The sequence below is a fragment of the Megalobrama amblycephala genome, linkage group LG3 (assembly GCF_018812025.1).
Source record: "Megalobrama amblycephala isolate DHTTF-2021 linkage group LG3, ASM1881202v1, whole genome shotgun sequence".
In the NCBI taxonomy this organism is placed as follows: domain Eukaryota; kingdom Metazoa; phylum Chordata; class Actinopteri; order Cypriniformes; family Xenocyprididae; genus Megalobrama; species Megalobrama amblycephala.
This window is the reverse complement of record NC_063046.1, coordinates 8,579,200-8,591,967: the sequence shown is the minus strand read 5'-3', so window position 1 is coordinate 8,591,967 and position 12,768 is coordinate 8,579,200. Positions and strand designations below refer to the sequence as shown.

The window sequence follows — 12,768 nt, the reverse complement described above, 5'->3', positions numbered from 1 at the left end:
AACCAACAAGTTCTGCATGTGTTAAAAAAAGCGTACCTTGGTCAGGAAGTGAGGTATCAGCTCAATCCACACAAGTCTACAGTCAAGGGCCTGTTACACGCTGAGAATATCAAATGACAACCGGAGAAAGAGGAAGATGTTTTATGCATTCCTTCAGAGAGAGCCAGAGCATTCAGACGTAACATGCAGGAAATGTTCAAAATTCATGACTTCCACAGAATGAGAGGAAGAAAAGGACAAATCTGCATTTTTACTAATTAGAATCTCATGGTGCAGCTTTAAAAGTTCACCTCAAAGTCACGTTGACAGTCAGTGTTTGAGACTGACAACCACATCTACTAACAGGAATAACAAACTGTCCCATTCATACAACAGAAGCGACACAAACATTGTATAAATTTGAATAACACCGTTTAAAGTTGATATCAAACAACTTACACTACCATTCAAAGATATGGGGTTAGTATGATTTTTTGGTCACACTTTAGTTTAGGGTCCAATTCTCACCATTAACTAACTATTAACTATGACTTTTGCCTCAATAAACTCAGTAAAGTCGTTGTTTAGGTACTGGGTAGGATTAAGGGATGTAGAATAAGGTCATAATAAGGTATTAATATGTGCTTTATGAGTACTAATTAAAAGCTGTTCTTTCTGGTCATCAAAGAATCCTGAAAAAATGAATCACGGTTTCCACAAAAATATGAAGCAACACATCTGTTTTCAACATTGATAATCATATGAAATGTTTCTTGAGCAGCAAATCAGCATATTAGAATGATTTCTGAAGGATCATGTGACTCTGAAGACTGAAGTAATGATGCTGAAAATTCAGCTTTGATCACAGGAATAAATTACATTTTACAATATAAAACTTATTTTAGATTGTAATAATATTGTTACTGTTTTACCATATTTGTGATCAAATTTGTGATCAGAGACTTCTTTTAAAAAACATTAAAAAAATCTTACTGACACCAAACTTTTGAATGGTAGTGTCTATAACACCAGAAAGCCTTATCACAAATGACACAACGTTATCTAATAAACCAGCCCAAATGAGGCACAAGTTCATCTGTCAAATCTTAATTCAACCAACAGCAACTTTGTAAGGCACCCAGACTAAACGAATGGGACAAAACAAAACGAATGGGAACAACTCCAGTGGAGGACAGCGACTAAATCTACAAATTTCAGATGGGATACTTGAAATATTACTATCTATGAGAGAGTAAAAACATACACACAAGACAAGCATGTGACAAGCAGTTCTGAAAATAAACGAATCATTTTGGTGAATCATCAACACATCCCTTGTTCATTACAGTAATCACAAACAGTATTTAACACTCTGACAACCCTGAACTTAAAACCTAAACTGCAATTTGTACCTTCAACCCGTTGAACCCCACTGAAGTCCACTATATGGAGAAAACCTTAAAAAAACCTTAATTTCATTTCGACTGAAGAAAGAAAGACATGAACATCTTGGATGACATGGGGGTGAGTAAATTATCAGGAAATTTTAATTCTCAAGTGAACTAATCCTTTAATTTGCTGATAATTTAGCTACTTTTAGCTCATTTGTCATTACTGTGTTTTAATGTCACAGTGCAAATAAATCTTATTGGACTTAAAACTAGATTTTGAGGTGAAATATGAGCCAATATTCATGCGTTCTCTTTGACCCAATATAGTCTTTGCTGACAACACTAAAAATGAAAGCACTTCATTAAGCCTAACACCTTTCATTTTAAAAAGAAGATGCATTGCACATAGATGAACAACCCAACCCAAGTGAACCAAACATACAAGAATTACTTGTTTGAACATAAAGCACTTACATTCCCGTGGTTTATAAAGCCATGCTTTCTAGCAATCCGGTTCGCTTCCTGCTCTCCCCCTGTGATGTGGACGGCCCATGTGTTGGTGTAAACCTTCTGTCCAATGGATGGCTGTGGCCCGGAGGTCACGAGAATCAGTAGTGTACAGAGCGTCAATGAGGCAAGCCTGAGATCCATTAGACACAATGGAGGGAACCAAGGCAGGAGTTCCTAATGTCACCAAGTCCGTCAGCACAGCGGCCCACTGCTATACCCGTGCTGCCCCTGGCACATGTAGAGACGGAGTCAAGGAAGAGAGATGGACTCGGAATGATTCAGGAATCACCTGGGGAGGGGAAAAGATGGAAGACTGCAGAATGAGTCATTTGAGTTGCAGGTGCAAGAGTATAATTGAGGATATGAATCACTTAATACTGTGCAACTGACTAACAAGTTAAAAACGAACAGCACACGCAAACAAAGATTTCCCAGTGCCAACTAAATGCAGGAATTTGATGATTCCAATCAGTTAAAAGACCTTATTCATATTTTACTCAATGCAAATGTAAAAGAGGCTATTTCAATCCTGTCTATCTAAAGTATGTATGTCTTTCCAAAACCATTTCCAGAGCACAAAAAACTTTGATAGTGAAAATGAAAGAGCGTTCACACTGTAAGAGGATCAAGGCAATTGTTTTCAATATGAGTTGACAATTTGAGCTAACTTGAGCAACAGCAAATTCACGCAACTGAATTCTCATGCCTCGTGGTCACATGTTCTGCCGCCTGATACAGCTGGATATTGTAGTAGAGCAGGGCTCAACACTAAGGATTTTTTCTACTGGCCCGGTTGGGCCAGTGGTTCAAATTTTTACTTGCCCCGTCAAAATTTTCACTGGCCCCACAACAAAAAATTTATAAAAGTAAAAGACTAGAAAATGGGCCTATAAAATAAGCATAGTTATTGTTTTTGTTGTCTTTGTTATATTTAACCTCAATAAATAAGGTTATGACACCAAAAGCTACTAGATACAAGTTAAAGGTCCCGTTCTTCGTGATCCCATGTTTCAAACTTTAGTTAGTGTGTAATGTTGTTGTTAGAGTATAAATAAAATCTGTAAAATTTTAAAGCTCAAAGTTCAATGCCAAGCGAGATATTTTATTTAACTGAAGTCGCCTACATCGAACGGCCAGTTTGGACTACATCCCTCTACTTCCTTCTTTAATGACGTCACTAAAACAGTTTTTTGACTAACCTCCGCCCACAGGAATACACAAGAGTTGCATTTGTAGAGTGTGTTTGTCGCCATGTCGTCGAAACGCTGTTATTTTCATCCCGCAGTCCAATCACCGGGTCTGATTCCGGCTCAAATTGATAAGGTAAAATTAAAGACATGTTTACAATAACACTGAGCGCGTGCATCTCCACGTTATGGTAAGAGGCGTGACTTTTCCAGGCAAGATGCGCTCAGAGCTGTCGAATCACAACACAGGAACCGCTGGCACAATCAAAACTCGTATTTCTGAAGGAGGGACTTCATAGAACAAGGAAGTCATCAGCCCGTTTTTATGAAAGTGGAAACAGCGGTATACAGATAAGTAAATTATGTGAAAAACACTGTGTTTTTTTACACGCGAAACATGAACACATGTTATATTGCACACTATAAACACAATCAAAGCTTCAAAAAAACACGGAAAACGGGACCTTTAAAGTTAATCAGTCAAGAGCAGTTACAGATGCATAAAAATGTTTTTAATGTTGAAAATATAAAATGTTAAGAACTGTTATTAAAAAAAAATGAAGACACTTTCGTTCACACTGGGCCATCGGGCAGTCCTTATTGTCGAGCCCTGTAGAGTATGAATGCCAACGAACAAGCAACAGTAAAGATAATTCTGCAACCTCAAGTGATTTAATTGCTATCCAATTCCCCTTTAGATGCAACAAGATATTAATACTATACAACCATTGGTGGAAAATCATGCAAATGCTACCAGCAACTTCTTGGTTGCCCAAAATAAGTCAACAAAGTTTCAATTTCACAAGATCTTTTTTGCTGAAAATGGAAAAAAAATATGGAAGCTTTCTGACTTCCATAAGTGATGTGCCATGTCATCATCTTTGCTGGTAAGCTACCAGTAAACCGGAGATGGGAGGGAACACAGCTGACTTATTCTTCCACAGAAATATTCATCAGTCCATGTTCAGTTATGATAGACTGTCGTTTCACACCAAAACCATTGACCTGCTTCTCCAGTCTTATGACTAAGCAAACACTGATGCAAGATTCTTGTTGACTTGAGGCTCAACTTGCCATAAACTTAAGCCATTGCATTAAGATAGGGGTTTTTAAAGTGCGGGAAGCACCTCCCCAGAGGGGCGCCAGACCATGCCAGGGGAGGCGTAGTGGTAAACAATTTTTAATTAATTAATGAATCATTAATCATTTCAATTAATACATTATAGCAGAAACAAAGTGAAAAGAAGCAGCTTTTTGGACATGAGATGTCATGTTTTTCCTCTGTTTTCAATCAGATCATTTTAAACTCCTGGAATGTTTTCAGTCCAAGGATCCAGTAAGCGAATGCATTCAAACATTCAGTCCAAAACAGCGCTAATGCAGAGAAAACCTGGCTGATTTCATCAGAGGTGGTGGAGAGAATAGTGTATTTGGCAAGCTGTTTCTCAATAGACTGAACGACATCTCAAAACACCCAACCGCTACATTAGCATATGATACACAAAACTACATCTGTCGGTTGGATAAAGCAAACCAGTGTAAAGTTTTGATGCATGACGACTGTAATCGAGGTAGGGCTGCCCCTAAATGTTGACGACAAATTTTTGGTTGCTTAGTCACAGGAAGTGGCGAAGTCACACAGTCTGTGACGGACAGATCGTTAACAGCTGGTCTATGTGGTAATTATAGTCGGGCAGGACATCCAAACACTCACCTATCATTCATCCACTTCAAATATGGCTTATCATCTGAAACATGTTAGTAGTAGCAGCTTTACATGGTCACTCGCTTTAACGTTAACCTCACTTACACTTAAAATTTTTAAGTGTAAGTGAGGTTAACGTTAAAGCGAGTGACCATGTTAAGCTGCTACTACTAACATGTTTCAGATGATAAGCCAATACTCTGTCATTTTTGGTCATACAGATAAGAGTAATACATCTTTTGAAGCTGTGAAGAGTCTACTTTTATTTGTCTGCACTCACAATAACAACAAAACTTTGTGCTTTTGTAAAATAATGAAAGCAAACAGGGTGCGCTTTCTGCCGTCTCTCTCTGTGAACTTGAGCGTGCCAAAAAAAAAGAACAAACTGCATGTAATCTTGCCTCACATACATGAAAAATATAACTACAGAAAGAAAGTGAAATGTCCAATTCAAATGGAAAACAAATATTCTCAGGTTATGTAATCCGTGCATATAGGCACGTCCACTGCTGCAGAGATGACGAGTCAGCATCGTCGACTTCATCACTGCAGAAAACAGTAGTTTATTAATTAATTATTAAAATGTTAAAGCAATCTCCATGCTGTTTTTCCCTGGCGTATTCATAATCATTACATCTGCCGGTGTGCTGTGGCAAACCTTATGTGCACTTGAATGCTGATCAGGATATGTAGGCATTAAAGGCTCTTTAAATGGTTTATTATTAAACATGCAATTAGTCAACTAATCACTTAAAATGAACAACTACTAGTCGACCAGAAAATTCTTTAGTCAAGGGCAGCCCTAAATCAAGGTAAAGATGATTACAGTACATTAGGCACACGAGACAAGAGTCTGTTATTATTTATGCGCAAAAAAAAAAAATATGTATGTACGTTGTGTCAAAAGAGAGGCTTACTGTCTTTGACTTTGAAAACTCCTGCATTAGGGAACGAAACAGCGTATTCAATTCACCCTGCATTTCGTCCATTAATCTGTCTAAAGGTAGAGAAAAGTTTTTTCTGAAACCATTTTCACTGACTGGTGGCATGAGTTTGGCTTGCAATTTATTTGATTTTATAGTAACAAAAAAAACAACTAATTTCTCTTCAGCAGACTTATGTTTCAATGTCTATAGGTCATTATTTCAAACACCTTATTACAACCTATATTTACGTTTTAAAGTCATGCGCCCTCTAGCTGGCATAAAAATAATGACAGTGACGTGTTACATCTGTCGTCATGACGTATAACTGTCGTTACCAATCAAAATGCGTGTTCATTTAAATGCAATGTGTTAACTTTTTACGCCATTTCTCCTATTTCCATTTAGCAAAACTCATTTTTTATTAACGACTACACCCACCCCATCCCTAAACCTACCCTTAGTGATTTATAGTGCATATACACTTTGTGAGCACATGCGTTCCCTGGGATCGAACCCATGATCGCACAATCACATGACTGCATATTGTGCAATGCTCTGCCAATTGAGCTAAGCATAACCCAAAATAAAAGGGAACAATGCATTAAAATGAAAGTGTCCAGTTGTCGATAGGGGCGCAACTTTAGCAAACGCTCCTATGGGTCGTATTTCAGGGAAGTGACAAACAAACTATATGGGCGTATTCAATGTATGTACTGTATAGGTGGAGCGATGCGTGAGTCCGGCTGACCTGTCCACACCTTTAATGGCCTATTTCATAATCATATAAAGGCTTGTCACACAGTCTCATTGGACTAAATGTGTTCTTTTTTGTGTAAACAAGAGAGGCAACTGAAATTACTTCTCACGATCTGATAAGTCAACCCATCATCTGCTCACATTTTCAAAACAAAAAACTGCTGGTATTTCCTTTCAGGGCAGAGCTTTTACTCTATTATTCTGCCTAACAAATGTGGGGCACACTGCTGTGTTGGTTCAAATGACATGTCCCTGTTTACGTGCTCTTTGATAGGTTCTCTATGTCATTCTCATTATAACAATCTCAAAAGAATGCAGTCGGCTGTGTTGTGTTCAAGTGCACTTCATCGAAATCTGGAGTCAGACACACTACCTGTTCTACCACAAATTTGCCATCAGGAAATAAATTCTACTCTTAATTCTGAAACATTTCCATTTTTTCCTCAAATACTTTTGCAATTTCGAAATGAATATGCTGTATAAAAACATTATACATGTTGTAACTAACTAAGATGCATGTATATATGTTTGTATATATGTAAATCAATCTGCATTTTAAAACTTCAGAAGACTGACAAACAATCCAAATGACAGAATTCAGGCTACATCAAGCCTGTAATTGTATTATGAGTTTAGTAAGACTAATTCAGCTTTACTGTAGTAAACAGCTTACAGCTGTTTTGATCACCACAAATCAGTAAACGCTGTTTATGAGAACACAGAAATATTGCTACAAATGTTTGACAACTAATTTACCTTGTCAGATCAATTTACTACACATGCATAAACAAATTCAGACTACATATTATAAGCCCATAATTTCCAAAAAGCATAAAACAATGCTTCAACAACACCAAACCTTCTGATATTTGGGGAAAAAAAGAGACAAATTCTAAATAAAAATAAATCACAGGAAAAACGCAACAAAAAATCTGTTTACAAGCAAGTTCTTAACATGAACGATGAGTTATTTTCACTTACGTCACATTTCCCTACACAATGTTTTTATCAGGTCAAGAGAAGAAAATAAAACAATACTCACTTGAGCACTGAACGCGTGTCTAACCCAGATTAAGTAGGCTAAGCAAGAAGTGCGTAACTTTCCTGACAGCAATTTAAAGCTGTGCCAGCCCTGATCTCAAAGTACACCCACTCATGACATCACAACATGGTTAACACTTAACAGGGAGAGGAAACCGGCACAGAGACGGCTGACAGTAAGTGCGGACCAAAAAAAGAAAAAAAATCAAGACAGGATGCAACTTTTAGAAGCATATAAGCCCATTTTATCTAAAAATTGAAGGGAAGCTAAATGTTATCAGACAGCTGTACATATGCAATCCATTACACATTTCAAAACACAAGTGATTGCTTTTTCCAAAGAAGAGACAAACTTTGTTTCCTGGCAAGCACAACACTGGGATTACTAATGGCTGAAACATTAGTCTCATGAGGAAAAAGAATGAAAGTGTGATCACTTTTTAGTTTGGGGCTTATAAAAATAATAATAAAAACAGAAACAGGAAAACAATAACAGCACTTTACTTCGATACAAATAATTTGTATATACTCCACATTACAACATCAGAACAAAACAGACAGATCACAGACCACACAGCATTTCCAAACGGTACACGGACACTTAAGATAAGAATGAAACCGAATTAAACAGCAAAAGATCAAATTGAGTGGCATCTGCAAACAATTTATGCTTTTCTCTTTTCGTTTTTGTGTTTAACTTTTAATCAGTTGGTCTCAGGGCGATTTTCAACATCAAAATCAAGTCTTAAAATTCTTATTTTATTTGTCAAAAACAAGTCATGTCATTGTCAACAATCACTGAAGATGGCTATAACACTCTAAAAAAAAATGCTGGGTTACAAGCAACCCAAGTTGGGTTGAAAATGGACAAACCCAGCGATTGGGTTGTTTTATCCCAGGGGTTGGGTTAAATGTTTGCCCAACCTCCACTGTAAAAAAAATCAAAAGTTGAGAAAACTTAGAAGTTTAAGGCAACAAACGTCAGCAGATTTTTGAGTTCTCAACTTCTTGTATTCAGTTTATACAACAAAAAGTTGAGAAAACTCAAAAATCTCCTACAAAAACAAGTTGAGAAAACTCAAAAATCTGCTGAAGTTTGTTGCCTTTTAAGTTCTCAACTTTTGATTTGCTTTTTACAGTAGGTAGTTTTATTTAACTCAACTATTGTTTAAAAATGACTGTATTGCTTGCTTAAAATGAACCCAAAGTGTGCTGAAAATTGATACGTTTAATAAATGAACATTTAGTTTAATAATAAACAATAAACATTTATTAAATTGCTTATTAATAAAATGTTCACCTTTTGATTATTATTGTTGCCTCTAGTAATTATGTGTCTGATTTTTAATTTCCAACATACTTTGGGTTCATTTTAAGCCAGTCATACAGTAATGTTTAAACAAAAGTTGAGTTAAATAAAACTACCCAGCATGTTGCGCAAACATTTAACCCAACTGCTGGGTTTGTCCATTTTCAATCCATCTTGAGTTGTTTTTAACCCAGCATTTTTAAACAGTATAACCCCCAAAACACAGTGGTATTCCTTATTCATGAAATAAAGATATTTATTTGTCAATATCTAAAAATTGCTGGGTAACAAGCAACCCAAGTTAGGTTGAAAATGGACAAACCCAGCGGTTGGGTTAAATGTTTACCCAACCTGCTGGGTTGTTTCATTTAACCCAACTATTGTTTAAAAATGATTGTATTGCTTGCTTAAAATGAACCCAAAGTATGTTGGAAATTAATATGTTTAATAAATGAACATTTATTAATAAGATTCATGAATAATAATTAAACAATAAACATTTATTAAATTGCTAATTAATAAATGTTCACCTTTTGATTATTATTGTTGCCTCTAATAATTATGTGTCTGATTTTGGGTTAATTTTAAGCCAGCCATATAGTAATTTTAAAACAATAGTTGAGTTAAATAAAACTGTCTAGCATGTCCATTTTCAACCCAACTTGGGTTGTTTTTAACCCAGCATTTTCTTAAGCGTGAAATTAATAATATAAGAATAGCAGTAAATAAGTAAAAATAACAGCAATATAAAGTTGTAATGCAAGTTTTACACACAAAAAAAAACTTAAAAAGGCATTAAGCACAAATTTTAGGAGTGCAAACACTAAAAGAGTAACAGATGGGAGGGAGGATGAAAACAAAAATGTTAACTTAACTCTGCTTAAGTGTTAAAATATATTTAAAATCTAAAACTGAGAAATGTGTTGCACGTAAAATGTGTTTGTGTTGCTTTAAAAAATAAATGTTAAAACCAACTGAAGTGTCAAGATACTTTTAGGTGGAACTGTATGTATTGTATTCATGTGTATTGTTTATTTATTATGTAGCATATGTGCACCGAAGTCTTTTTTTTTTTTTTTTTTTTTTTTTTTTTTTAAATAAGTCTATTCAATGTTATCAGACGAAGATATGTAGTTATAAAACATTCACATAAGTTTGTAGACTACTTACAAGTCTCAAGACTAAACCCATCTCCGTGGTTTTCTTCATAACTAGCGTTACTACTGAATGAATATCTCACCTCAACAGCATCAGCTTCTAATCTTCCGTTTCCTTGGACACGACGTAAATCCACTAAACCTGTCCGCGGACACGACGAAAAGTCCACCGTGTTTGACTGACGACGAATACAGTCCCGAAAACAAGCTAAACTCGAGACAGCGAGGAAGTAGTGTTGTCAAGAGGACAGACTGAGATGTCCTGACGAACTGGACTGTCCTAAAGTCCACGCGCACTCATCTACTGTACAACAGGGAAACTTTGCGATAGGTTTGCTTGCTCTGTCGCACGTAACGCGACGCTAAGGCATCACTGAGACCCGGTTCGTCTGAGCCACCTTTGGACCGACACGCCAACATAGTTACGTACGCATGCTAGAACGATTCAAAACGGCGGAATCAAGTAAACAAACAAGATATAAAAAATACACCTCATTCCAGGGACTGGACTGGAGAGGGTAGTCTACGTACTGCTACTCAGGAAATACGTCACTGATTTACGCAGTGAGAAGCGACGTCAGGACGCGTCCGCTTGAGCGCGTCATGCGGTGTTTGATTTTCTTGCGCCATCTACTGGATACACATGCGCAGTTCACTTCAAACACACGAGGTGATGTTAGACAAAAACTTACAGTGTGAATATTGTTTACGATTTAAATGTAATTTATATGGTATTTATTAAACGTTTGCAGGCTTGTGTGCGTTCAAGTTGAAGTAAACTTTCATATTTTGTTTTACTATAGGGAAAACGAAGCATCTCCTGGAATATGTTTAGTTGATAGTTTTTCATGTAATTAAAACATCTACTCAAACCAAAATAGTGAATTATATATATATATATATATATATATATATATATATATATATATATATATAGTCTCTATTTGACATAAATACAATTATTGAAATCAAAATTTAAATGAAGAAATAATTCACTTGAAGTATGGGCATGATTAGGATTCATTGAATTATATATATGTTTTATTAGCATTTTTCCACTCCATATTTTCCTTTTACAGTTTTTCTAACCTTCCAGAATTTAAAATAATATTTTAAAAAAATAATATAAAATAGTTTTATTCTGTATGGATGTTTTTTGCGGGGATAGGAACCTTACAATAAACGAATGTATATATATATATATATATATATATATATATATATATATATATATATATATATATATATATATATATATATATATATATATATATGTGTGTGTGTGTGTATATATATATATATATATATATATATATATATAAAATGAGCTATGAGGTGTATTTACATATATATTTGACAAAAATACAATTATTGAAAACAAAATTTAAATGAAGAAATTCACCAGTCATGCCAGTATGGGCATGATTGGGATTCGTTGAATTATATATTTTTTTATTAGCATTTTTCCACTCCATATTTTCCTTTTACAGCTTCCCTAACCTTCCAGAATTTAAAATAATAATAATAATATATATATATATATATATATATATATATATATATATAAAAGTTTTATTCAGTATGGATGTTTTTTGCGGGGAAAAACGCGCATGCGCAGTTTACATTCAACCCCAGAGCGCGTTGGAGAATGTGTTCGCAGAATAGACAACTGGTATTTGATGATTCTTCTTTATTTTAACAAAAACGTGATTATTGTACTCTGAGTAATTTTACAAAACTTCATTTTCTTATTAAGCACAACAGCAGTCTTACCACTCCTCGAGTATGATGAAGTAAGTTGAAATGCAAAAAAAGGCGGGTAAGTGCTTCCTCTCTCGCGCAGCCATCAATTAGATTGGGAGCATCTACCCACAGCTGACTTAATGATCCAGCTAATGAAGCTCCTGGAGCCCGAACTCATTATGATCACGTTAACCGGGATCACGTTTCAAAGTGTATATTTCATATTTCCCTTCTTGCCTGTCATTATGGTAATATACAAGCATCGCTGGTTTGATGATGACCAAAGGTCAAGCTATGTTTTATTTGTCAGTAGTCTTTGAGAAAGGCAATTCAATGGACTGACAATTCGTTATGTAGATGGACAGTTTGTAGCTAACTGCATTTCATTAGAAATGCTTTTGCCCCTTAACCCAAAAGCTACATTTCTGTCTGCAGTTACGAAAAGAGCTATTCTTATTAGATTTGTTTGGAAAAGTATTGGATATAAACACAAAATTGATGCATTTTCGTATAGTCCACTGAAAAAAATAATAATCTGACTTATTTGTCCATTACTGAGTTGTCTGAATCTGTGTAGAGTATACTACCATGTATACAGTGTTTAAGAGGACTAAAGTCCTGCATACACCGATCAGGCAACATTATGACCACCTTCCTAATATTGTGTTGGTCCCACTTTTGCATGCCAAAACAGCCCTGACCCGTCGAGGCATGGACTCTACTAGACCCCTGAAGGTGTGCTGTGGTATCTGACACCAAGATGTTAGCAGCAGATCCTTTAAGTCCTGTAAGTTGCGAGGTGGAGCCTCCATGGATCAGACTTGTATGTTCAGCACATCCCACAGATGCTCGATTGGATTGAGATCTGGGGAATACAAACACCTCAAACTCGTTGTTGTGCTCCTCAAACCATTCCTGAACCATTTTTGCTTTGTGTCAGGAGCATTATCCTGCTGAAAGAGGCCACAGCCACCAGGGAATACCGTTTCCATGAAAGGGTGTACATGGTTTGCAACAGTGCTTAGGTAGGTGGTACGTGTCAAAGTAACATCCACATGGATGGC

At 35.9% G+C, this 12,768-nt stretch overlaps 1 protein-coding gene across 2 annotated transcripts in view; it reads right to left on the bottom strand.

Moving 5' to 3' along the window:
• furina (furin (paired basic amino acid cleaving enzyme) a) overlaps positions 1-10,509 on the bottom strand; it is a 134,254-nt gene extending 123,745 nt beyond the window's left edge. The window contains exons 1-2 of one of the 2 annotated variants that reach the window (XM_048183718.1): positions 10,045-10,509; positions 1,845-2,169 (exon numbers count right to left, since the gene is read on the bottom strand). In XM_048183718.1, the coding sequence (XP_048039675.1) occupies positions 1,845-2,021 (177 nt within the window). In that variant the 5' untranslated portion in view covers positions 2,022-2,169; positions 10,045-10,509. Of the gene's footprint in view, positions 1-1,844; positions 2,170-7,496; positions 7,644-10,044 lie in introns of those variants that run through there. The other variant, XM_048183719.1, reaches the window with a different exon arrangement.
• Between the last annotated feature and the right edge of the window lie 2,259 nt (positions 10,510-12,768).